Genomic DNA, 26,653 nt, shown 5'->3' with positions numbered 1-26,653 from the left:
CTCTACGTGAAACATGAAACGCAATAATGAACTACTGTATTTCTACAAAAGTGAATACATATCGTTCCATGGTGTTATAATAATTTTCTATCATAAATGCACGTAATATTAGAATAAGGTGCTTTACATGGATGAAGTGTGAAGAAGTCCAGTAAAAAATGTTGTCCATTTGGTCTTTTGAGAGCCTTTTTGGTACTACAATGACGACTTATATTGCTTATTATGCTATTATCTGAGTTGTTCGATGATTCGCTTCGGCGGTAGCTGAACAGTCCAATGCGAAAAAAATTGCTGCTGAATAGAACAAACCTCTGCGTCATTTCTACCATTTCTCCAATATGGGACGAAAGCATCCACAACCATGCAGCGGTGGAAGGGGAAGAGACACGTGAAAAGTCGCAAACTAAAGATAAATGGATGACAAAGAGAGAGAAATAATAATACAGGGGAAGAAATCTTTGTCGTGCGGGCAAACATCATCTCGGCCGCCAAATGCCCAGGTGCAAACTATCGTCTGCAGGCAGACGCTCCAAATTGGTCCAAGTATATTCGGCACGAGATGATGTCTCAAAAGTGCCACATCGAAGCAAATTAGATAGCAGTTGTAGCTGATGATACGTATAGCTGATGATAGTTACGATAACTACCATAACGTTTACTATTAAACCAACTACAGTGCAGTCAGTGTAGTTGATTTAATGCTACAAGCACTTCTGTTATTGTTAGTGGTACACTTAAGCAGCACTGACGCAACGTAGTTGATGAAGATGACGTTAGTGCTGTTGATGTAAACGATCAAAACCAAACTGGCAAACGCGGCGTCGGCAACAGCTGCACGTAAATCAGGAAAACGCGACGCACAACGACGGAAAGCAAAAGCAAGAACTAAAACGTGCAGTCAATGCAACGCAAAGGGTCGATGATGGCGAAGAACAGGAGCGAGGGGATATGAGACTGGAAACGGGAATGAAGCATAAGTAAAAAAAAAAAAAGTCCATTTTGGTCCGTTACAACAACAAACTGTTGTAGGAGCAGAAAGCTAGAACAGGTAAGCCAGAACGTTTACGCCGTTCGGTCCTATAACAATATGTTAGCTGCAGTGATAATAATAGCAGCACCTGCCACAGCTAGCAGTACCGCTTCATCTAATTCGTTTTGCCGCTGCTGGTGGGGCTGACAACGGTAGTAGCAGCCGTAGTGCGTAGAAGAAATTCGCTTCGAATCAGTGTTCAGGCTTGACACAGACAACAAGAGTAACAACGGCACCAGCATCGGTATCTGCGGCGGCGACGGCGGCAAAAGAGCAGACGTTGCAAGTGCATTCACAGCGCCACATGATAGCGACATGAACAGCTGCAACGGTAACGGCGCCAGCGCAACGCTACATGCGCGGTATAACGTTACGCAAAGCAAAACGATCGGACGCAGAACGCGGCTGCGCTTACTAACGCGGCAGGTCACTACCGGAACCGCCAACATCTGCGGTGTCGCATCATCGGTTCTTTACCGCTAGCACTGGCTTGTGCTAGTGCCGCAATGGTTATTGTCGCCCTCAACAGTCAACGACATCGATAGGTACCCGGCCCACCGACTATCGGATTGACACGTTATTTCTTCGACTCAACAGCGGACGTATCAAACAAAGCAGAAAGAACATGAAGCCGATATAAGTTGTTGCGGGTGGCAAGTCGCAAAACAGCACGACGACCGTTATCCGAGCTAGCGAACTATGTACCATTTAGACAGAGCCAGACCCGCCACGATCATCATCGCCAACAGCAACAAATCACACTGGAATCGCGGTGTAGCTAGTCAGTTAGTTAGTCAGTCGACGTCACTCATGCAAAAGGGGCAAAGAAAGGGTTGATCGCCACTCAGGAAAAGCGAGCTAGACAGCGGAGCACAACTGTCCTGAGTAGTTTTTTTCGTTACTTAGGTCTGCTTGATTTATCGGTTCATACGCAAGCAGCACAATTAGGCGTAAAATACTGTTGAAGTGGACCCCAAACTGAAGCAGCTAGAACAGAGGGGAGTGCAGGAAGTGAGTAGTCTTGACAATGCAGCGAGGCGGCACGAAAACAGAATGCAGCTCGTCATGGCAATGTTGAGCTGGTAAAGTGTGATCAGGCACAGAAAATTATGCTTACCAGAGGATAACACAGAGCTGGAGACAATCGGAGAGGTAAAAAGGAAGTGTGAGAATCGATAAAGAGTAACTAAGGGCAAATTGAGGAAGGGTAAGCAAATAGTTAAAAGGAGGACGCAGTTGGTCGCAGCTCATCGATCCATTTTACTCTTTGTAGAATTGTTACAATATCAAGCAGTAGCAAGCCGATAAGATAATCTTCCCTAATAATCCAAAGACAAGGAACGGCGGGCGACTAACCACGAAAGGAAATCGGCACAGCTGGAAGTGACGGTAGCAATCGTTTAGTGAGCGGAGAGCACTTCTGTATATGATGACGATGGGTTGTGATGCGATATTGAACTGTTGCAGGAAAAGTAGACAAGCATAAGTCTGTGCGTGTTCTTGTAAAAAAAAAATAAATAGTAATAAGTAGTATCAACAATTTTTTGGAAACAAAGCGATTCTTCGCCGCGACCGAACCGGCCAAACATATGAATAAACAAGAAGACAACAGGGAATATATTGCGAAATATAATTTTTTAGATTTAGTGGAATATGTTATGACGTAACAGTGATTATTATATGATATAGATGTTTTGTTCCTATATAAACTTCAGTGAATTGCCAGTCAGCAGGTGGTAACGCTTTTGTCTACGTATTTTTATTGTCTATATTGAGCGGAACCTTCCTGTCTGAAAAACTTTACAGTGGAGAACCGACATAGCAGTAAATCTTTTATGCACATTTCTAGTTTACAAGGATTATATTAAGATCGTTTCAAAATGCTTAAATCCAGCTGCTCACCAATTGACTAAGGTAAACACTCAAATAAATCTGCACCACATTGCTTAATCTATTGGAAGTACATTTCAATAGGCGTAATGGCAAACAATTCGCATGCGCTCTCAATAATTGATAGATTCGCAATGCCCCATAAGAAAGAAAAGACTGTCAGATGAATATGTGTATAGCTATAAGAATCGCGCGGAAATCGTAAGTTTGGCTATATCATGCCGCCCTCTCGATTAGGTTAAGATGGAGTAAATCGGATCCTTTTCTTAATCAGTAAAAGTTTTTCACGACATATCGTTTTCAACGGACCGAAAACCTTCTAAATCGTAAGACATCATCTGTCTCGGTAGATATCCTGACGGTGAATTACTAGCGCCAGCGCAAAATGTTAGACATTCCATATAACTCTCTCATATTTATCGGTTCTATTCCTTTTGAAACCTACTTATTGTTAGGGAAGGTCTAATTTTAGAATGAACTCGCCGGTTATCTCAATTGGTTTTAAAACATATCTTGTTTTCCAGTTTTCAATGGTGTAACCAATATCGCCAACTTCCGTTACTTGGTATTAACGTGTATTTTGTTTTTGTCACGTAAGACGTTCTTTTTCTGGCACGAAACAAACATTTGTGTCCGTCATCGTACAGATATTGCTAATAGTAAATATAATAAAATCAGACCGAATAAGAATTAGCGTCATATGTATAAATCATAGAAAAAAAATATCGAGGTACTTTTCCCGCAACGTTGTTATATCCTTACGAAATAGCATTGGTAAAGATACGTTCGAGCTGTCCATTACACGCAACATGACTCAATGCAGCATGGTCGCTGGGCACCTAGATAATATTGACACCGAATGAGTCATACAGTAACGACCATTTATGACAATTGCGCTCAACGGTCCGCTTATTGTTTAACCAACGAAACAGCTATTGCTGCTATAAACGAGTTAACTATGCGGTTACTGAACGCGGTAGGGAACGTAAACATCGGCCCGCTTCTCTCACGGCGATGATCTTTGCCAACTAGTACGTTGGTTTCGTTTTCGAAATTTGGTTTTCCTACTGTTTTGCATAGACGGCGGCCGTACGCAGAATACAATCGTCATTAACTGCACCATAGAGTAGCAAGATCACTGCTGTTTCGAGAGTGTCGATGTTAGTATTAGCATTTACAGCAGCTGCGAAAAACTGGTATGGTTTGTGGGCAATGAATAGGAGCACAGGCAAAGGTCTTATATAGATCAAGTATAAAGAAGGTGCAATAAGGCTAACGAGTGTCTAAAGATTAACTAGAAACCGACAAGGCTTCTATGTGTCAATGGCATGATATTAGTTTTCGGTCAATTTATAAAAAATGGCGAAATGATATGAGCTCTATTTAGAAAAACTGGAGAGTGTTTAAGTTAAATTACGTCTAACCATTTCAGTCGTTTTGCAAGAAAAATGCATAGTTAATTACTTTCGGGAATCACAACGTCTTTTTAGAGGTTATCCTTCATAAACGCAAAACTAACACCACAGATTCCAAGTACAAAATGGATACAACAGCGATACCGTACACAACACTGGGCTGGTACCGTTGAATTTTTGCGACATTAAACTAAATCAATCGTTGTATCTGCGGCTTTGCCTATAGTCGAACAAAGCGTCGCTTATTTCTTGCTAAAAATATTGTTTTTTCTTTGAACTTAAATAGCGTTTCTTGACAATGCGGCCAGTGCTGTCTAATTGATTTAAATTGTCGACGGAAGTTATTCATATTCTCACAACTACTAACTATTCGTTGCTTAAAAAATGTAGCAGTTGTGGACCCTTAATGGTATTTTCTTTAATTAATCATTATTGGTAAGTCCAACATCCCCACCCTCTCATTACGAAGCTGAAACCCTAGGCTCCACTATTTATGTATTTATTGAATACCAAAAGGTAATTATGAGCTAGATACAGTAGCCAAACAATTGTAATTAATTAATATGTGGCTAAAATTTCATTCATCTGATTTTGCAAATTTACTCACTTCAGATAAATAACAGCTCCATATTGTAGACTTCCTATCTTCACAGGGGGGCGAGCAGACTCACTAATCCGGAGTAGTGAAACTAACCACTTCTATGTGCAGGCATGTAGTGAAGGCTGCCACTTGCCAAGAACATAATATTGTTAAGCTATTTAGTAAAACTATTGCCCCTCCCTTGTAGGTCTCAAAAACTGGCAGCGCTCAAAAACATCCTTTACCTCTGGTTAGGCAACCTGGGCAAGGGACCATAGAACGCCTTGTGTAAACTGTCAATGTCGATTTGCTCTTTACCTGCTGTAGTAGATGTTTCGTTGATTTTTTTTTAAGCGTTCAGTTGAGGATACACATTTTTTCCAGTCGCCTCGATGAACTGCGCCTCCTGCAACGGCTCGGCGACCAGCGCGGCCTGTGTTACCATTATTGTGTCGTATAATCGACTACGTCCATGCAGAAGCCAGAACCGATCACAGGAATAACAGCCCATTGTAACAGTATTATATTATCAGCGTTAATAAAACAAGACGTTGAGAGCTTTACAAATCTACTAACACCTCAATCTATGATTGTTACATATCAGAATATTTCATCGAACAATTATAGAATTTCAGAGTTGTTCTCAAAAGTTCGCTAGTGCGAGAAAAGATCGCTATTAAATTCGCCAGTTAGAGCACATGTGTTTGATTGGGTAAGATATTCTGTTCGTATGCATATTAGTGATCCTACCAATTATAATTACCATTGCTTAATTGTTTGTTTATTCAATCACATTTATCTCGTATTTATTTTATTACGCTCCTACATAATTGTGAGATTGTAACTGTACACATTCTACGTCGGAGCTCGTAAAGCAGCTTCAAGCCTCAAAACTTAACATCGTTCAACCTGCCAATACAGTTAACTAACGCCAGCGTAATATAATCCAATAACGGTCAGCTTTCCAACCATTTCATCTGAGATATGACAAGTTTGACAAGAATAGACAGTGATTGATCCCTGGCCTGATCGAGCTTATATGTTCTTACTCTCGGTATCAGTTAATGGTTGCCAACTAGAGCAAATCGATTGTGTTAAACGAGCGCCATTTTTCAACGCATCAAACATGAAATAAAGATAGCCTGATACATAGACGTACAGCAAGTACACTTTTAATGATAATATGAAAACAGCAACGCTCTTCGCCCACTTATGTCCCTTCTTTTTCGTTACACGCCGACCTGGCACTAAAGGGTGGAAGAGACCGTTACATGGCTGAGAGAATTTACCTTTTTGTCCTCCTCTGTTCACTCGTAGATGATGATAAACAAATCTACAGTTCTAGATATCTTCAACAGACAAATGACTAACCGATGTTTAATAAAGAGCCAGTCAGCGATGCACCTAGATGAGTCAGCCAGAAAAATTGTTTTAATAAACGAATTTTGCCGCCAGTAATCGCCTGAATCGCTCTATCCCGGATAAACATATATGCTGTGTGTCGCATGGACGTAAACTGTAAATGTTTTTTTTAGTGCAGGCTGCTATCTAGCGAAAAATTGGTTCGTCCGAATTCGCAATGTATTCAGTATACTTGCATGCTACGTCATTTTTTCAATAAACGTACAATTTGAGTTGTTAGCACCGCTAAACAATTATATAGATGCAACATGTCGCAGATAAGAATAAGCCTTTCCGCTCAAAAGATGCACTCCGGTCGGACACAGTTATCCTGCGCTATCAGTTTCCCGTGCACTTTCTCTTTTCAAACCTGATTAAATTGCATAACTAATTTAATAATTCATCTTGCCCTTGCGTCTCGTCAAAAGAAATGCGATAATGATGACGCCACAAAAACAGAAGTAAAGGTCAATACTGACTTTCAACAATTGTTCTTTTCATCGGTCGACAGATAACCCACCGTCATCAGCACCACTTTCGGCCCCTGGAAATTTATTCTTGAAAATATTCGTTTTGAGGATATTTGAATGCACTTCTCAATGATCTCTGCATTTATGTCTATATTTATTGGACGCAATGAGGTGTAAATATATAGGGCACTCTGCCGTAGACCATTTGACGGCTAAGACGACCTTCAATTGATGGTCCGCATTTGTCGCAAATGTTTTCGCTATTTATGTAGCTTTCATTTCTATTGTTGTTGCGGCTATTGCACAGTTTATCAATGTCTAAACTGAGTCTTCAAGACTTTAAAAATATTAAGCAAGCTATCGGTGTTGGTGCAGCCTAAATGTTCGCAAGCGGAAGTGTCGATGTTAGTACTACCAATGGCGAGCCAGGGCGAACAATACTAACAAAATAAGAAATAGATTCGCATATAATTTATTCTTTTCATTTTTTTGTTCTTTTTTTTAATTAGGTACTACGCTAAGCCATTATATTGGTGGTATTGGCAGTATCTAAACCAGCTCGTCATCGTGTACAAACGACCCAATGGTGATTCAGCGACCCCTGGAATCAAAATTCGTTTTCATTGGGTTCCGCACTCCCTTAGTAGCGCCATACTGTTTTCGGTAGCGGGTATCGTCGAACTGTATGTAGTTGAACTCTTTAATATTTTCTTTTTAAAATGCACAAATGATGTAAACGGCGTCTGATGCCACATATATCGTAAGACAGACCATCCGTTGCTAGCACTTATTCAATCATCGTTGTTATCATTACAGCAACAAATTGGCCAGCCAGTCAAGTCGGCAATTATTTCATTCTGGCCTACACAACTAACTGTAGCGTCATTACACTTTCTAGAGTCAATATCAATAGAAGTAGTAGCCGAGTAATTCATATTTCGCTGACTAAATAAAGCAAAACAGAAAACCAATAAGAAAAACACACATATGGATTTAAAAGAGCACACGTGACTAAAATTGTTCACCTATATATATATAAAACAAACGTTTTGTATAACTTTAATGATTTTTATTAGACATGTGAAAACGAATGGCTCTGCTTTTGTTATTACTTTTGTCACCTCTACGTCGATTCCTATCCACTTCTACAGCGAGGCATGTTAACTTGGCATGACCACGTTCAGACTTGAATTCTAATGGTTACAAATGTAACGATCCGCGTATGATATTTATATATTTACTCATTTGTACATGCACAGAGATAACTACGATAATAATAGTTGCTCTGTGATCGCGACACTTCAGTGCGTTTATTATTTGGTTACTGTTTGGTGGGCATCTTACAATGAATTAGCGTTCGGATACACGCTAAAATACGAAGGAAGCCCTTTAAATAATATCTGCATAAAACATCACTTTGTCTGTCAACTGCTTTTGTTGATATTCATTTTTATTTTGATCGCCATAAACAACAGCAGCATTAATAGCACAGCTGATGATGGTGTACTAACGATGGCGAGAGTTAAACGGGGCAGGTACATGGGATGTTTATCGCTATAAGACAAAACCGTGGGACGGTTCTCAAGTTATACTATCCTTTCGTTATGAGTTGCGACAGGTCTTTTCCGAATTTGGATCTATGCAAGCAACAATCAAGCTGTTATCGTACTTAAAGTGTGCGGTTAGTCCTATGTCCTGCTGCTAGCAGTGGCCGAAACAGACGTTTTGTCGCGTGAGACGACGCGCCTATTTAGAAATCAATGTTTTTGTATGTATGTGATATATATGATATGATTATGTGAAGTAATACAATAAAAACGACGTTGTCGCAAACGCCTTGAAATCCAGGATCAGTCAAATCCACGGGTCAATGATTCTCTGACGGTCTAGCGGTAAGAAGGGACTGGTACAGAAGGGTGCAAATGGCTATGGAAAAACTGGTTGGTCCCAATGTGCGTGTCAACCCTCGGCATAGTCTGCAGGGCACTCTCAACTCCATGCGGACGCTTGGAAGGTTTTGAGGAGGGTGGGTTTTGGGAAGGAGTCGAGAGGATTACAAGTAAGCAGCGTAGCGCTGGGTGCGACGCAAGAAAAAGTGCCCCCAGCAGATTAGCCGGTATGTCGTCGCAGCGATTCGATGAAAAATTTCACTTCTCATGTTATTGCTGGCAAGCTGTCGTGGGACTCGTTTGAAATGCTTCAGCTTTGTCGAGGAGCACTAGACAACGTATGTGGCACTTGCTGTTGTGACAAAACGTATTTTGGACCAGATAGCGGAGTCGGCAGATAACGGGTCGAGATTGTGCCCACGATAGCGGCACCGTCGCCTATATGCTTGCGTTTGTCGCTGTCTTTACCTTCAAATTGTATTTATTTCTAAGGCAAATAAAAAGTTTGTGGGGTCGTTTTTACCATGTAAATGATTTAAGATGTGGATCACTGGTGACGCTTAAACGGGTTTCGTATCACATAGGTACATCGTCCTGTCAGGCGAGAAATTAATTTTGAATGACCATTTAATTATAATAAACAAGTAACTTTAGAGCCTCATAGTTAATACGTTGTATAAGGGGGTTTTCCACAAACGCCCTATGCCAGTGTAAACACACAGGATAGCGACTGATCGTTTTATTCATATTAAATTTGTTTTTCCCTTTCTCATCGGATCCTGAAGTAATCAGCAACACTTAGTCTGTAGTTGCCTTTTACCTCTTTTTGTCTCCAAAGGCCAAATTAGTGACCGTTATCCTGATGGCAACAAGCGGACGATACGAACTGAGAAATAAATGAGGAAGACAAAAGCAAGTTGAACTAAAATACAATCGAAAGTGCTTTGACAAGTGGTTCCCATAAATGATATCGTGTCTAGTACTGCAACAACAGATTTAAAGTACAAGAAAATGTGTGCCACATTAAACTGTTACATTTATTATCTATATGTTTCACTTATTATTTATTTACCTTGTACTTTTCAATGTATGTTATATCATGATCATTCACCTATAGCATAGAGGTATCCTCAATGAAAATAAATTTCGACTATATTGCAGTCAATATTACGGGACCAACCATTGACATCGCAACGAGATCCGATTTCGTTAAGCTAGCTATTCCACGTAGATAGATATGTATATATACACCTCTTTTTTTCTCACCAATCAATGCCCATCGTCGAAGCGTTAGACCCACATGAGCTCTGAACTTAGAACCATACTTTTGTCAACGAGGAGCTCACTAAAATTCAAAGCTATATTCTTCTTTAAGCGACTACCATTATGTCAAGGAGATTACCAGCATACCCGAATATTTAACATTATTCCGTTGATCGAGCCACTAAATGGAGTCTTCCTAGCTAAACTACAAGCATCGTCACTGCCAGCGATGTAGATCAAAAAATTACGTCGCAATTCTGTACTATATCGTGGTATAGTTTCCAGTCATCGCAATTTCAGCAGAATTGCGGAGTTGACCAGCAGAATTCGCAACATATTCTGTTCGTGCACATAATCGATTATCGAGTGCTTGGTCTGCAATCAAGAAGAACTGATGTCATGCCTATTCATATCATCCATTGGTGGTCCACAATGCTCAGCGTCCTGGCATAAAACCAAATTAACTGCGCGAAGTCAATTGGGTCAATTGGGCTCGTTGTTCCCGTTTTGCCAAGTTGACGGACGCCTGGTCTCGTCAGAAATGTATTTAACGACGATATTTTGGTGCCGCTTTCCTGCACTTGTACTGCACCAGCGTTCACCGTTCTGCCGGTACCCGTTCGTCGCTTCGTATCCTGAGATCAGTTGTCAGGATAGGTGCGATAACGAAAACGATTAAACGGACGACACGGCGTTTAGTAGGTGCTATCTAAGAATAGGGTATACAGGCATGTGACCTCGTTTTACCTAGTCTACTCGAACTTGACCGGTAACATTGAATGATGCTAAGAGCATTCAATAGACTGTATATACATAAAATTTAAATGGTGACTATAGCGTCAGTAAGGGGCCTTGTTGAGCAATAGTAGCGAGGACAGAGTGCGTAACCTAAGGGTTGATATGAGATTTGAATTATTACAGTTACCAGACTAAACTTACCGGCGGTTAGACGCTATCACCGACGTGAAAGCAGCAAAATCACTAACGGCTGTTTGTCGTTGTTCATCCGAACTCATCTGCTGGTCAATAGCATACGTAGACAAATCAGGCGGCTGACGTGAATCAATTCACATTGATCGTGCGTACCGTTGGCTATGAAACTTTCAAATAAAGCCCAATTCCAGGGCACACCTTTTACGGGCTCCATTTTTTTTGTTTTAAAAACTCCAACTACGGCGTTATATGAACTCCACTAAAGAATAGAGAAATGCCAGTGCTTCAAAGCTTTTCGCACATGACTGCAGTATCGTTATAGTCTAGATGTTGTGTAATGTTTCCGCTGTTTTGTGAGTGCATCTATTCAGATTGGCTATGCAAGGTTGGAATTATTACAGAATTTTTAAGAAAAAAAAAATCTAAAGAGCATAAAGAATCGTTGCTAAGCATTATGGCACCCTAGCAGTATATTGATCGCAGCATTTCTTGTTGCATGACGCTCATTTATAATCATAAAGGTGACTTGCCTCTTGAGTCATCAATAATAGGTTCCTCGCAGAGATTGGTTTTGTTTCCTGAATAGTAGATCAAGACAAGGATGATACCGTCAGTCAATTTAAATAGAGCAACCCACAGCAACAGAAACGAGCTATTTCAATAGATTACAACTTGCATGCCCTGTGCGTCAGACTTATATCTGCTCGCCCACCAACTATCACCAAAATTAGCGCTACTAGGAACCCCTTAAACGACTGATCAAAGAAGCCCAACATGTTACTTCTAACCCGATCACAACTCTTCAACCGTTCACGAGCCGTCGCAGGCAAATCTGCCTTGCGAAGGGCAGATTTTTCTTCCCCTTCCTTTTATTTTTAATAAGAAGGGTAAAAAAAATAGCTTCTCGGCATCGCTTCCTACATCCCCATGGCTTTTTCATTAAATCGCGCCACACAAGCTTCACCATTAACATTTCATACAGACTCTGCTGTGACAGCACGATAAGTAGCATTTTCAGCTAGTTCCTTCTCCTAGAACAATGTTATTGTTCTACGGAGTGACACCGCTGGGTTGCGCATCCTCGGGCCAACGAGAGCATCAGCGCCCTTTTACCATGAAACGATTACTGTTGATGCGCGGTGCAATGCAGGGCCTGATTGACGGGCCTGTAGGTAACTAAGGAGCCTGTGGGAAGGCCGTCTAACGGAGGAACAGTTGAAGGTTTCGCTTGCCTTAGAGGCCGATAATGGTTGTTGGGCCATACCATGCGAACGCACGCGACGGCAGCATCACCAGTAGCAGTAGTAGCATTAACAGCGATAGTGGGAGAGGAAAACATCAGCGGTGGGTAACCTTATAAGAATCCCGCAGAATGAACGGGATGCCCAAAGGCAGAGGACTAGGGGACAACAGCGCAGATCGCGCACTCACAACAGTAGCTAACGAGTTGCAGTTTATCTAGAAAGGGCATTGACATAATCGAGCCGAGAACTTGGCAAGCCAGAAAGCTTGGCCACGGATAGTCCTCTATGCTCAAGCCGTTGTAAGTCGTTCATGTTCAGATGGTAGAAACTCTGCAAAAGGTCGCAAGCAAACAAAACAGCTGCGCCGAGAGTGAGGTACGACGAAGCAATAGTGTGAAAATCAAAAGATGCATAGTCTTGGATGTTTTGACGAATCGATGAAATCGAAAACTTTGGACCCTATGCACCCGTATTCCATGAGAAGCTCGAAGAAGAGAGCAAATTCAATAACAAACGTCACCGCCTCAAGCAAATGTCCAATATTATGCATTAATTTGGCAGTCTCCGAAAATATTCACAGGCACCCAATATTTGCTTTCGTCGTCATACAAGGTCATGTAGATGCCTCTGGTTGTAGTTCTTGTGCCAATAAACATCTGACTTAATATCTATTAGATTTATGCAAAAGCAATTTTCTGAGTTGGCTGCCGCATATGTCTTTGTCGAAGAGAAAAATATCGACAAAATTTCTCCAACTCAATTTTTCATCCTATGAATAATTACATCTATATAAAATTGAAGCGCCTCCACAATCGCATTTAGTTTTCTCTGAAACGCCCAATTCCACAGAAAATTATTTGTTTTGAGGTAGATAGGAGCATCTCACATAAACTACTACAAATAGAAATGCCGCCAATAATGATCGTTTATTCGATGCTTCTATGAGATAACGTCATGGTAAACAACCCTCGGGTGCAAGAATAAGGATTATGGTTTAGGTAGGTAGCTTCACTATATAAACGCTTATTATATTTATTTGATTGGGATAAAATTACCGTTGCCGAAAGGCAACAGGTCGCAAAGTGACCGTTCATTCCGTAAATGCAATTTTTTTGCTTTGCGAGCCGAACTAAAAAAAAAAAAGGACTTGTATAGCTTTCTGCAATTCAGGCCTTTTCCATAATAATTGGCCTATATTTAGCGCCAATTTGCAGGTCTCCTCTATCGGCATTGCCATCCGGCAGTAACATACCTGACTTAAACATGCATAGTAAGCCGTTGTTTTATTTATTTTTCTTACTAGTGGTTACAAGTATCCGATGATAGTGACGATGATTAATCACACGACCGTATTATCGCTAGTTTAGCAGTGTGTGCAAATTGCTTTTCGCGTTGCAAAACCATGTCCTTAGAATTCAGTTACTACTATCCGGTAACATTCTGTCTGCGTTCGGTTGCCATAGAGAGGCGTTTCTACATACTTGTTCAATTGGGAAAGGAAATTCTTTCAAATCTAAACATGCCCATCCTAGTTCGGCTCCTTCACATTTAACGAGCCAGCGCAAATTTGCCAAGATTACCTTTGTGCCCGAATTAAAAACCCCAAACTCGTGATATCGAGACGTTCAGCGTGGGCATAAGCGTTTTCGGCAATGCAAGCTAAACATTTGTATCGCAGTAGAGGCTCAGGGAACCAAGACGATGCTTTAATCGACTCATGAAAGTACTCCATTAAGCGAAAGCAGCAAGGAAAAGATAGCTTCGCTGGTTTGCTACTGGCTAAGCTATCCAGGCTATCAAGCAAACAGAATACAGTTACTTGAATGATGTAACGTGCATATGTATGTACTAAGGCGACAACGAGACTTCGGATATAGGACGAACGAACTTCAACACACGTTTTTATCAAACACGTACACACAAACAAAGCTTGCAATGTGTCATCAGCCTTGAGCGAAATGTTCTCAGCCAAGACAAGTCAGAATACACATAAATTACCTTATGCTATTGATGCCTGCATACGTCGACATGTACTAACCAGGGATTCACGTGTTCACGGAGATTTGTACGTATCGCTTGGCTGAGAGATTGTCTCTAATAGCACCACTTTCTTACCTTTTTGAGACAGAAGATTCCTTATTTATATGTAAACATATACGCGCCTCGCTAGTATACAAACAAACACACTCACTCAATAAACCTTGGTAACTTCACAAACAACCCAAGCGTCTATGTAATACTGTAGAATATCGTTGGTGACGTAACCAATTCAAAACGATCGCTCCACGCCACGGAATACGAAAAAAACTGAACAACCATTTCAAAATAAATTAACGCATGCAATGGATGTTAAGCGGGAAAAATATGTGCGCAAAACACACAGTTCGCATACCGCGTAATGCTAATTCGTGAGAAGCCATTAGCGGTAGCGTAATAAGTTAACAAACAACAGGCAGCTCGAGTGGCCCATTGTAAATTATATACTACCTTGATGTGCTTTGATATAGTACCAAGTGCACTGAACAGATGGTGAGTTGTGTGGATGATACTTAGCGTCCACAAAGTGCAGTGTTTTTATTCGGTCTAACTAATATTGTCCTAGATAAATAACCGTTAGCCTAATGAAAATGAGACACACAAACATTTTCCTGTCGCCGATATTTTTCGTAACAGTACTGTAGCAGCAATACTTAGATCAGATAATGGGATTGACGATGACAAAGATCATAATCATCAATTCACTGTTATAAATAAATGCGTCCAGTGTAAACTATAACTTGGTAGCCAATGAACCGGACGATTGGTCGAGACGAATTACCGATCACTACACTCTTGCCAATATTCCTAACAGTTTCCTTTCTTTACTGCCTTCATATAACCTAGTTTCACTTAGTTAAGCAACTATATTCAAAACAGTCAAATAATAGCGCCAACATCGCTTCGATATGATACTACTTCTAATAATGTTCGCATCTGCACAAAGATATTTTCCGTAAAACTTTTTAGACTGTTTCAACAGACGTTTTTTATTCTCTCATCAGTCGTTACCATCGACAGTCGGGTGCTACCCACCGACTGTGCACAGTCTGATGCGAACACGTCCAGTAAATGTAACATTATTGTTGTTTTTGTTATTGATTTATCGCAACACCGATCTCCATCTCTTTTCTCGTATATTCTACGCAGGAACAACGATTCGCTGGAGGCACAGGACCGGACGTTTATTTCAATATATTTTATAAAAACTGTTTCTATATAGGGTTAAAATATACTACGGATTCGGCTAAGTAGCAGCTGCTCAATATATTTTCTTAGTATGTGTATATAATAAACAATAGTTATTCGTGTCTGTGCAATGCAGTAACTGACGCTACTGTTGCAAGACGTATTATATAGATAAGCAGTCCTCGTACTAAAACTGACTGAAAGAACTTGACCTCAAACGAATAAACACACCGTTTTCGTCTTACTTTCTATAGCATTTACGCGTGATCGCGCGCATCAGTGAATAACGAACGCTGAGCTGTTCTATCTCGAATCCGATGGATGGGTGGATTTCAAATGTAAACGAACGGGTCCATCGATAAAGCCGCAGGTCGCTGCTATAGTAATACCATGCGCGTGAACACAAAACCAGTGCACATGCACTACGGATTAGTGCTTCGGTACCTGTGCGTTCATGGAAAACCTGCGCGAGCTGACCAGTACGTACGAAAAATTGGCATTAACTGAGGTAAATACCAGCTCGAAGTAACTGATTGCCAAGTCAAATAACAGCTTTTACGACGGCTTCATTCTCGGCAGATACTTTGGCACGGCTGATGGGCGCCTATTGCTGTCTGATAGCTCTCCGGTTTCCACATTTTCCAGAAGGCTGACCATTAGAATTATAACCCTGCAAACATGGCTTGCAAACATCGCTGCTTCAACACGCAACTTCCGCCAGCGGAGGTGACGCAAGCCACAGCAATGACGATGCAACGGTGGGGGTAGGATTCCAGGGGTAGATGCACGTAGGCGCCTTTCTGTGTTTCGAGTTTTACGTCCGCTTTCGCCGTTAGGCATTCCATCAGAGAAACGGCTGGCTCGACGATGCCCGGATTCGAATCTGTGCCATAACGGGCCCCTCAAGGATTAGCCGGCAGATGTACGTATACGTTTAGTAAAAAAAAAAAGTCCGGCATGACTGTAAGCGCAGTTATCTTTCTTTGCTTCAGCTTGTTACATTGTTACTTCAACACTGAAACAAAAATGAAAAGAAACGCTCAAAAAAAATACCCGTGCAAGCTCGTCAGACGGATGGGCATACAACAGCCAAGCGGCACTGGGTCGAAATATCGAACATCCGGACATCATCATTCTGTAACGGTACGCCATGCCGTGCCACGACCAAAACCAAAAAGGTGTCGTTACTCTTGCTGTCATTATACGTGCATACGCCTTTCTTTCGAAGCAGAGCTGCTACACGACACTAGCAAGCAATGGCCTATCCTTATGGCGCTCTTCGAGTCTGCCATTTTACTTTATTGTGCCCTGTACTCAACTGAAGGTCTGGGCGGAAGCCGCTCGGCTAGCTCACTCCCTTCGCTCGCATAGAGAAACAGACTAGATAACATTTATGGGCCACTATTAAACACACTCATTCAAACGGTAGCTTCGCTACGGTTGTAGATTTCGCTGGCGAAGTGATGTACCGATTGTTGTGCAAATGAAAATTATACTTCGAAAAAGTGAGCTTGCTATGATGAGCAAAGGATGACTCGAACCACTGACGTAGCGAGTCCGAAGAATCGTACCGATCGATTACCGAGAACCCCAAATGCCAGAAAAGAGGCTGCTAATTACAGTTGGTTTCGCAAGATTCATAGCGTCACCGTATTGTGTTTTTCCTAGATATATTATTGTTACTGCTGCTATGATTGTTGTTACGGATAGTCGATCATTTTTGCCAAGACAGACGCAGAAATGAACTGCCTGTTCGCTCAGTAATTCGATACTGATTATATCGGCGCACGGTTTGAGTGTCAGTCTGCGTAAGAGGAAAATATCAGGAAGCCATTCAGTGCGCTCGCGATCTCATTGGCCGCGCACTCCGTTAGCCGATAAAGCGGCTGAGCACTGCGCAGTACAGCCGTACATTTAAGTTATTCCATAAGGCTACCATACAAATGAATGTAATCTAGTATCGGGGTCATCTTTGAGTACCTTTGGAAAAAGAGTGCACTACGCATTCACCAGAAAATGTTTTTGCTCTCACGTAGTTCTATGCCGTTCGTGAATTATTTTTGTCACGGATAATTATGTCACGTATAACGCAGTAATGGCGTCTGTATTTGCTCTAGCGTTTTTATTCCGTTGCAACTTAACAACATCAATCGACAACAACTCAGTGTATCGATACTTTGCCACAGCTTATCGTAGACAGAAAGTTTGTGGCGCTCAACAGTCAATCGGACATCCCGTATCAATTTGTTTAACGTTTCCTATCAGACGTCCATCATCCGCTCTGAAAAAGCTCAGATACACACAAATAGACAGATACACATACGTGTCGTTATATACAGACACGATGCAGAAGAACTACTGTCCAATGCAGCATTCCCCACAAATAACTATATATAACAGTTATGAGCAGTATAGTACCATCATTGCTTTTGTTATTAGTACAAAATTCCATTCAACTACTGCTAAACCACCAAATCATACTACATCAATCGCTTGAATCGACACTGCATTACGATCATACATGCACAGCCTATATTAACGCTGCTCTTAATATAGATTCGTGTGACAGCGTTGACTGTGACGATGGCGAGGCAGCAGTCGCGTTTGTGGAGGAGGCAGTTTTTGTCCGGTCGGGTTTGCCGGTTTTTCCTTTCGAAAGGGTGTTCAAGTGGCCAGACTGGGGGCACCGCCTACGTTAGATTGCCGCTACTGTTTAAACGACCTTCCGGTCGACGACAGCAGCGTCTACAGGTTCGATGAGATTCTAAGGTCTCTTTGGGAATTCGCGTTTCCGCCAATCTTTCTGATACTTCTTATTCCTGAACCCGTTCCACCACAAATTACCCCCATGAAATCGTTCGGCTTGGTGCATTTCTGCCCTTATTTCTATAGTGTCCCATTAGCCAGGATAATACCATGGGAAAAACGAAAAGCTAAGAACGGAATTCTGTGACGATCATGGTGCACCGTCCACGGAACAATGGTATTTCGTTTTTTTTTTTTCGTGAAACTAAACTCACCTTTGACTAAGGCAATCCCAGCAGCAACTTGAAAGTTACAGCATCCACCGCAAGTCTTTGGTTATTGTTACTTGCAGGCGTGGATCTACATACAATGTACAGCGGGGTACACTTTACCCGACATAACAGAATGCCAAGAATACACCAAACACTAGACATGATTCGAGCAAGCAGTATGCTCGCAGATTGCGACTTGAACCTTTCCTTAGGATTCAAACATGCAACGGCGACAGTGGCTGCGAGAACGGCCAAACCGTCAACACACCTAGGAGCAAAATGTTTGGCCGAGGGAGTTCATTTTTTAAGAAATTGAGAGTTCGCTGGAGACAGAGAAAACAAGTTCAGCAAATAAATGAACGATGCGTCACCGGCAACAGTTCAGCATACCTTTCTTCGAGATGATTTTAAGGAAAAAAGACGCTCGCTATATTAAGGCGACCAAAACGATAGGTACAATAATAATGACAGAACTAACAAAAGTAACAACAACCATTACTATCGAAACTAAAACAACTTCAACAGTAATAAAATAACGAGAGCGAATTGACCGCCACTGAAAAACCGAAAATCTCCAAGGTCGCTTCGGTTTCCACCATCGGAGCCGTACGAATGCTGTCGCTTCTCACACTGGCAGTAGGCTCCTACCCAAATGAAAAACGTACACAGCCAGCCTACGGGCACAGTTGACAAGCCGACGAAGACACCCTGACTAATCCATCTGCTTGTTTGTCATAACCTTAACACAACCATTTCCTCGAGCACCGTTTTTTACTCCATCAAAAACGGAGACAAACCGCTCAGAGACGAGAAGACTTCACCACAGTAGCGCAGCATAGGACACTAGTCACGCAACGACGGTAGCGGCACTAACGGTGGCCGCAGGAGACAGATGTTATGAGTGGTAATAGCCCACGGCAAAGCGGGGCATTACTAGCAATGGGGCGCATCGTCGATGCTAATCAGCTGATGCCATTGCAGCAACCCGCCGCTGCCGCCGTCACCACTCTACTCGTCGTCATCCATTCACTAGTTTAACGTATATAGCATAGTGCAAAACAATGCAATGCAATCGTATAGTAGAAGCTAGTTTTATGATAATGATCAAAATAACAATTATTATGAACGGCTGCATCAGCTTCGCTAGCATTAGCGTCACCGATCGCGACCATGAATGACCGTCAATTCGATATACGACAACACATCAGACTACAGGACAGCCATCGCAAACAACAATAATTGCGCTAGTAACGCTGTCAATCGAGCTACTAGTTGCTATTACTACCAATACTAGTGTAGCTGCGACGAAATTACGTTAAATTCATGCTTAGAATGGCGTGCCGGAGGAGAACATCAGCAAGAGGATCGGTAACAGAATGCTGCAACGGAACAAAATAGCGACACGAATGAACGAGTTGAACAAAGATGATGCAGAAACAACGGAAAGAGCCTATATCTGTCGCTGTACGGGCGGCGAGAAATCGCAGTGAGTGATGATGATTCCAGCAATATTAATAGCGCCAACTGCAGCTGCAGCTGATGCTGTGCTGGATGGTGGCGGTAAGATGATATGATAGAAAGAAGATAAGTAGATCTTTAAACGACTTGTGGTGCTGTCGGTGGTTCCTGATACCGGGATGGAGGCTAGAGCAGTCTTGGCTGATTGGCCTATGATAGGTATTTGTCTTGTCACTTATCGGTTCACTTAAGCAATCGTGTATTTATCTGTTGCTATCTATCGCTATGTTCTTCTCGCGCGCTTGTTGATACGATCAAGAAATTCATCGACTTGTGTATTTTTGTAGCATTGATATGTGCTAAAACGCCGCCTTCGGGCAGCAATCACCGTCCGTAATATTAAAGATATATTTCGTTTGACTTCAGTGTTTGAGATGGTCGTATTCGTCGGGCCGTCTAGTTGCGTTGAATCCAAAAACAATTCAACACAGAGCTGAGCTGGAGAAGGGCCTTGAGAACAATACGATGTCAAATGGGACTGAACGGTGGTAACAACCTGCAGAGACCTCTGTGCAAATGCTGAATAGCGAAACGCTATCATCACGCAATCCTAGACATAATCACTACACTTACAATGATGGCTGACCTTAAGCAACAGAAAGTTGCTGATTCCCAATTTGCTCCAATATTAATGCAGTGACGATAAACAGAACGGAAAGATATCACTCGCACTGCAAAACCGTTATTTCCTTGTCGCCTCTATGAACACACGGCCGGCAGTTAATCCTCCAACGAGATACGTTCGCGTCGATGACTCGCAGCATAGCATAGCACTAATTAAGTCCGCACGGCGAAACTCCACTGACACCGGCATCAGGATACTTCTGGACTCCCATACACCAACGATGCGATCTTTTTCATTACCACCAATAACTTTTCTTCGATTGTTTCAACCAACCCCCGATTATCTCCTCGCTTTTCTCCTCAGACTGCGACAAAGTACATCACTTGTACACGAATAACCGTGGTAAATAGAATTATTGTAACAGCCACATCCATTTACTGACCACCAAGCTATTGATTATCGCTAATTTATCAACGTATTATGGCAACTGCAGTACACCTGTTGCCTTCTTATGCTTTCCATTTACGAAGCTGATCGTCCTCTCGACGTGAAGAACGGCTGTACACACACACAATCGCAATACAAAACAACACTGAGTCGTGTCGAACACTCATTTACTAGCCTATGTCACAGGCCCTGTAGCTTTGCCCCAATTGATCTTTTCCAGAGGCTGGGTCCACTAGTAGGGAGTGATCAGCAGAGACGTACATTTAAACAGAAAGGCTGCGGCGGTTAACACCTAGCTTTACCCCCGACGCACCAAATCAATGAGCTGCCGCTGCCGCCGCCGCTCGACTTTTGTTGTTCATTTTTTTGCGCTTCTCTATCTGTTTTTTTCGCTCGGTCAAGTGCTCAACCCTTCTCACTTAGCCCTTGCTGTTCATTCGCAGCTCGCCATTCAGACGATCGACGTTGTTAGCCGAGTCCCCAGCAGCTCTCGGTCGTCAACGACGACGAAGGAGATGATGATGATGATGATGATGATGATGACGATGACGAGTTGCCGTCAGACTACGACTACCATATTTCACGTCGTTCTCATGCTATATACGAAAACAGCAATCTCTACTCTGGTTCCTGTTCCTACAACTGCTGCTAGTGCTTCCGCTGCAGTGACTACCGCTACTGCCACCACTGGACAGCTATTACATGTTTGGCAGAAGTGGGGTAGTGCTGGGGCTGGTCTTAGCTAGGCGTTGGAACACCACCCATATACAAAACCCACACAGGAGGCACTGGCCACGGCACCGGAGGCAGCAGGCAAGCAATCGGATGGACGCAGCAGCGGGGACCAGCCGAAATGTAGATCTGTGCTGCGCGTGTAGATACAAGTGGAGACAGTCGCTGACTGCTTGCTTGGTTAGTTCGCTGACTGCTTCGACAGTCAGCGGAAAGAAGCAACGGCTGCGCCAGTCCCACTGGTGCTAATACCAATACGGCGCTGGCACATGGATGTGTTAGAGCGACACAGCAAACAGCCTACGGAGGAACAAGACTCACAGCCGACCGCAAGGCCGAACAAGGCACTGAGCATTTGTAGAGTAATTAACAGCGGTGGTGGTGCCGCTAGCTATCGCTGGAGCAACCGCCCAGATACAGCGCACAATACAGGACATGCAAGGCAACAAAAAAGTTGACTGCTACATAGGAAAAACCTACTGCTAAATAGACAGACTACATCAGCAACAGAAATGGCCAGTAGCAGCTGTTTTTAAACAAGAGCAGACGATGCCGGAGCAGGACAAGACCCGCTTTACACGGACCACACACCGTAGGTGGGGAAACTGCTTCTGTGGTACGGCGAACTGTAGTCAGCTGTGTTGGTGATGATCCTAAGCAGTCGTGCGGATACGTGGAGCAGAAAGAGCATGGAAATGTCAATGAGGCTCAACTGCAATTAGACAGATAACAACTAAGCAGAACAATAAACGAATGAATGAGTTGAAAATGGACCAGGCGCTCATAAATATCGATGTTTGTATCAATGACTTAGCGGTTTCGGCATCCTGTGGGGAGTGTAGCAAAATACAAATGTCTGCAGAAACCTGCAAAAAAAAAAGATGAATCAACGAAAAAGAGGGTCATGGTGAATTTTGAGTACAGTTTGTGAAAATTCAGGTCATTCATGAGTAAGTGGCAATAATGATAGCTGTTTAGGCACTCCATCGTTCCTCACTCCTACAGCTGCAGGAACAGTTCAAGTAGATTTGCCAAGTATTCGCTACCAATGAGTAAATCTGTTACATCGTCTATAACACTGTTGACAAAATTGAATATGTCGTCGAGGAGTTAGCCTCGAAAAATTGGCATGCAAGAACCCCTATTACATTCACAGCTTTTAAAAGCTAGCTAAAAAAAAAAAACAAAAAAGTGAGCTTCTTACTGGTACAGTTATTCAATCTAAAGCGGAATAATACAGAGGTGTTATTGTCAGATTATTATGCTTTTCTTCGGCATATTTTAGAGATTGTGATTGGGAGAAAACGCCAAGTATAACTACTTATGAAAACTAACTGAAGAGGTTATCTTTCATAACTATTTATCAAGCGAGGAAGAGCATGTAAAATACTTGAGCGAAGTAGTTAAGAAACGCCTCTTGGAAGTATGTAACGTGCTGCATGTAAAAATACGCGAGTCAGGAAATTAGCTTTTTTATGAAGCAAAAAAACTTGTCACTGGAAGAAAATGTGCTACCACAGTAAAAAACGAAACCAAAAGTAAATCCGTCCCTAGGAATTTCTTAGAACTTCTTTAATGTCTTACAATATATATCGATTGTATTTTCATGGGAGCTTCTGCGAGGTGGGTTGTTCTTGTCGTCGCTTGAAAGTCAAAGCAAGCTATAATTTTCATACCAGTTTTTCCTAAAAAGGATTTATGCCGACCAATTCTAACTGTAAAGAAGCATAAAAAAAATAACATTAAACCGCATAACTAAACAGTCAGATTCACAATTTGTTCATTGAACCTTCGTAATAGATTCGTTTAATTCCTCTATGTGGGTCCGTGGGGCATTCCCGATACACAGACACTATGCCATTTATGCGAACAGGCAACGTTCTTTGTTATTTTGACACGGAAAATAAAAAAGTCAACAAGAATTTTCCTTACAGGAATGTAATTTTGCTGCTGGGCTTGCGTCTTTCTCGATTTCAATTTTTTTTCCGTATATAATTTATCTAGAAACGGTATTAGTTGAATTACTTGCCTCTCCCTTCCATTAACGAACGCGTTCCTCTTATCGTCTGCTTAAGCTGAGATGTGATCTTCTAATGCGGAGATTGTGCATTTTTAATATAGCATAGAATCTTATCCATTTGATATAGGTAGCTTTTCAGCAAGTTCGAATCAACAGTTCGTTCTGCATTCTGCAAAGGTCCGGGCTGGCTGCGCAAAGTCGCATCTGTCGTTACACTTCAGAGCAACAGGCAGGATCATCCATCATCAACTAGTATTTTCGGTCCGTCTTGTTCCACTGTCACTGAAAACATAACGTTAGCTCCCGGCTGTGCAAGCGAATCTATTCCAGAGCAGCTCTACACACATCGCAATGGCTTCTGCCGGCTATGTGAGTAAAATATTATTGTTTGTTTTTGTGTGCGTTTTCGTTCCTTTAAAGTGTGTGCTGTGCTATCTAGCTATTGGAGCGGCTAAACTTGGTGCCAAAATATAAGACCAAGTTTAGACCCTATAAGGTCTATCACTCCAAACGGTGCTGGCGACGGGGCTGACATTCCAGGAGGCCACGGACCACTGTGCCGGATCGGAAAGAGACACGTGTACTCATGCTAAATAAGACAAAACAAAAATGTAAACAGCGCACTACTGAGCGTTGTTGGACACATATTGCATAATTTGGTAAATACTTTCTCAACTGAAAACATCAATTAAGCCGAAGTTCTTCTTTATTAATATCCCGAATGTTCGTCGGTTTTAAAAAAATTTTTGTTTCACTACAGTTATCGCATGTCAAGAAGCATTTCGACAAAACGCAACAGAGCTAACAACCTTTTCAAGACTCAGTTGAGTTTAATAAAGTAGTTCGTGATGCTTTGCATTTAATATTTGAGTCAAACAATATATGAATACATTTGCACGTGAGATTGCCGCACCCCGTAGTTATAAAATTGGTGCTAGGTTATCAATGATCCATTAAATTGTTACAGACTATAACAGTGTTCGAACTAATTTACAATTTAGGCGCGCATTGTACGGCATCACTTATGCGAATGGTTAATTTCACGTTCACGATATGGAAAATAAATATCTGACCGGCAGGAAACCGGCAGCTTACCAAAGTGAGCTTCTTACTGGTACAGTTATTCAATCTAAAGCGGAATAATACAGAGATGTTATTGTCAGATTATTATGCTTTTCTTCGGCACATGGTTAATGGAGCCGTCAGCTTAATTAATTGTTTATAATCGATAATATATCGACGAACATCGATGAAAAATGATCAACAGCGTCGTCTAATTTATCATGTTCAGTGCTTCCGTACGCTATTCAGTTTCATAGCACAACTTATTTCTAAAAGTAAATAACTTGTCAATGAGTAGTGTTAACTACGTACAATTGTTACTAAAAATGAATAGAGTTCAGGCTTGGTCAAATACAAAGTTAATCGCTCTCGATTTCTTTGATAATACTTACTACTTTACCGTCAGTTCGCGCTCGAGTCGATGGCCAAGTATGCCTCGCCAGTCTCTCCGGCGATCTATCCTCATCTTTCATTGGTATTGATGACGATTGGCCTTTTCTTCACTGGGTGGTTCTTCGTCTATGAGGTGGCCGCTACCAAGTACACGCGACAGCTGTACAAGGTAAGCAACAGACAAGCAACTTTTCGACATAAAGAAAAAGAGCGTAAATATAACGCAGAGACTGCTGCACAACTTGCCCAGTTTTGTCATTAACAGGCGAAAACTGAGGGATGCACGTACGCACGCCTCCCCCAAGACATATACATATATATGCATGCATGCATGCATGCAGTGGATCTGCTGGAAATTTCGAAATATTTTTGGTCATTCTTAGAAAGAGAGGAATAGATATATTTAATAAGAACAAACATGAATTTATATAATTTTTATCGCATACTGAAATATTTCTGTTTTATTCATTAGGGAAATTCGAAGGCATAAAACTGACATTTACCATTTAGTAATTACATGTTCCTGCCTTTTTCTATTGAATAGATGAATTTTCTATTGAACTTCTGACCTTACTGGGCTTAAAATACGTCAATCGCCTGTTCAATTTTAGGTTCCTATCTTAACTTAATGAGCGAAATGGCAGAAACCCCAGAAATTTTCATGACCTTAGGGAGGAGATGTATGGACATTAAAAAAAAATTGTGTATACAAAATCGCGCCGAGACATGCTTTTTATAGCGGCCAAGCACTGTTGATCCATCGGTAGGAAACGATTGATGGCGAAACCTGCAATTTGTAACTAAAAAATAATAATTTTTATGCTTTGTTGAGTGGAAACAATAAGACAAAACTGTTTGTTTTTTGCCAGATAGGGAATCGTACTCGAAATATAGGGTAGGAGGCGGATTGTTTTAGAGGCTAATTTCTAAAGAGGTCCGCGTTAGTTTTATTACTGATTGCTATGAAAGGCGGAGGCGAAATTTTTGGTGGTTGTTATCGAATTTAAGTAGTCAGATAATGGTACATTAATTTGATCGCTATGATTTCAGGAGTTAGCTATCGCCCTTTGCGCGGCAACGTTTCTCGGCTGCGGAATTCTCTTTTTATTACTACTTGTCGGCATCTGGGTTTAAAGCGGACTAAATGTATTCGTGCGGTATACGGAAGCTGTTGCAATACACCAGCGAAGAACGCGAATGGGACGAGCGTCATCTTCTACCTTTATATATATTATTGACGATGTTTAAATCATCATTATGGTAACGACATTTACGTAACAAGCAACATGCCCCGACGACAGGCTATTTGTTATGGTGCACGAATGAATTCGTGAGAATGGCTGAAAGCTAACCTAATTGTAGTCGTGGGGCAAGAAATCGAATGTGAGCTCGCCTAATTAAATGGGTAGTGACGAAGTTCTCGACATAAAAGAAGGTGGCTTGGCGCAGTGGGACAGCGGCGGAGAAGTCATTCGCTTATCTACCTATATATAAATAGGCAAATAATATGATACGAACCGTAAAAAAATGATTAAAATAAAAGCTAATTTTAAAGTAAA

General features: G+C 41.8%; 2 protein-coding genes across 10 annotated transcripts in view; one reads left to right on the top strand and one right to left on the bottom strand.

Moving 5' to 3' along the window:
* Mical (Molecule interacting with CasL) overlaps window positions 1–23,787 on the bottom strand; it is a 61,139-nt gene extending 37,352 nt beyond the window's left edge. The window contains exons 1-2 of one of the 7 annotated variants that reach the window (XM_086991972.1): window positions 23,649–23,787; window positions 20,449–22,485 (exon numbers count right to left, since the gene is read on the bottom strand). The gene's annotated coding sequence lies outside the window, so the exon portion shown is untranslated. Of the gene's footprint in view, window positions 1–4,942; window positions 5,092–5,233; window positions 5,380–20,448; window positions 22,532–23,648 lie in introns of those variants that run through there. The other 6 variants (XM_086991973.1, XM_086991975.1, XM_022809798.2 and 3 more) reach the window with 6 other exon arrangements.
* Window positions 23,788–23,866: 79 nt separating this feature from the next.
* LOC111252257 (dolichyl-diphosphooligosaccharide--protein glycosyltransferase subunit TMEM258-like) lies at window positions 23,867–26,653 on the top strand. Of its 3 annotated transcripts, none has more exons than XM_022809804.2 (3): window positions 23,867–24,008; window positions 25,108–25,263; window positions 26,145–26,653. In XM_022809804.2, exons 1-3 carry the CDS (start codon window positions 23,991–23,993, stop codon window positions 26,226–26,228), a joined length of 258 nt encoding a protein of 85 aa, XP_022665539.1. In that variant the 5' UTR covers window positions 23,867–23,990; the 3' UTR covers window positions 26,229–26,653. The 3 variants fall into 3 exon arrangements, with proteins under 3 accessions (XP_022665539.1, XP_086848122.1, XP_086848121.1); XM_086991996.1 differs by lacking the exon at window positions 23,867–24,008 and adding an exon at window positions 24,153–24,298; XM_086991995.1 differs by lacking the exon at window positions 23,867–24,008 and adding an exon at window positions 24,635–24,738.

The sequence above is a fragment of the Varroa destructor genome, unplaced genomic scaffold, assembly GCF_002443255.2.
Source record: "Varroa destructor unplaced genomic scaffold, Vdes_3.0 BEIS01000006.1, whole genome shotgun sequence".
Classification (NCBI taxonomy): domain Eukaryota; kingdom Metazoa; phylum Arthropoda; class Arachnida; order Mesostigmata; family Varroidae; genus Varroa; species Varroa destructor.
This window is presented reverse-complemented; position numbering and strand designations above follow the sequence as displayed.

Coding starts and splice junctions, on each gene's coding strand:
- LOC111252257 (XM_022809804.2), top strand. Junction 25,264..26,144: donor ACACGCGACAGCTGTACAAG/GTAAGCAACAGA, acceptor CTATGATTTCAG/GAGTTAGCTATCGCCCTTTG.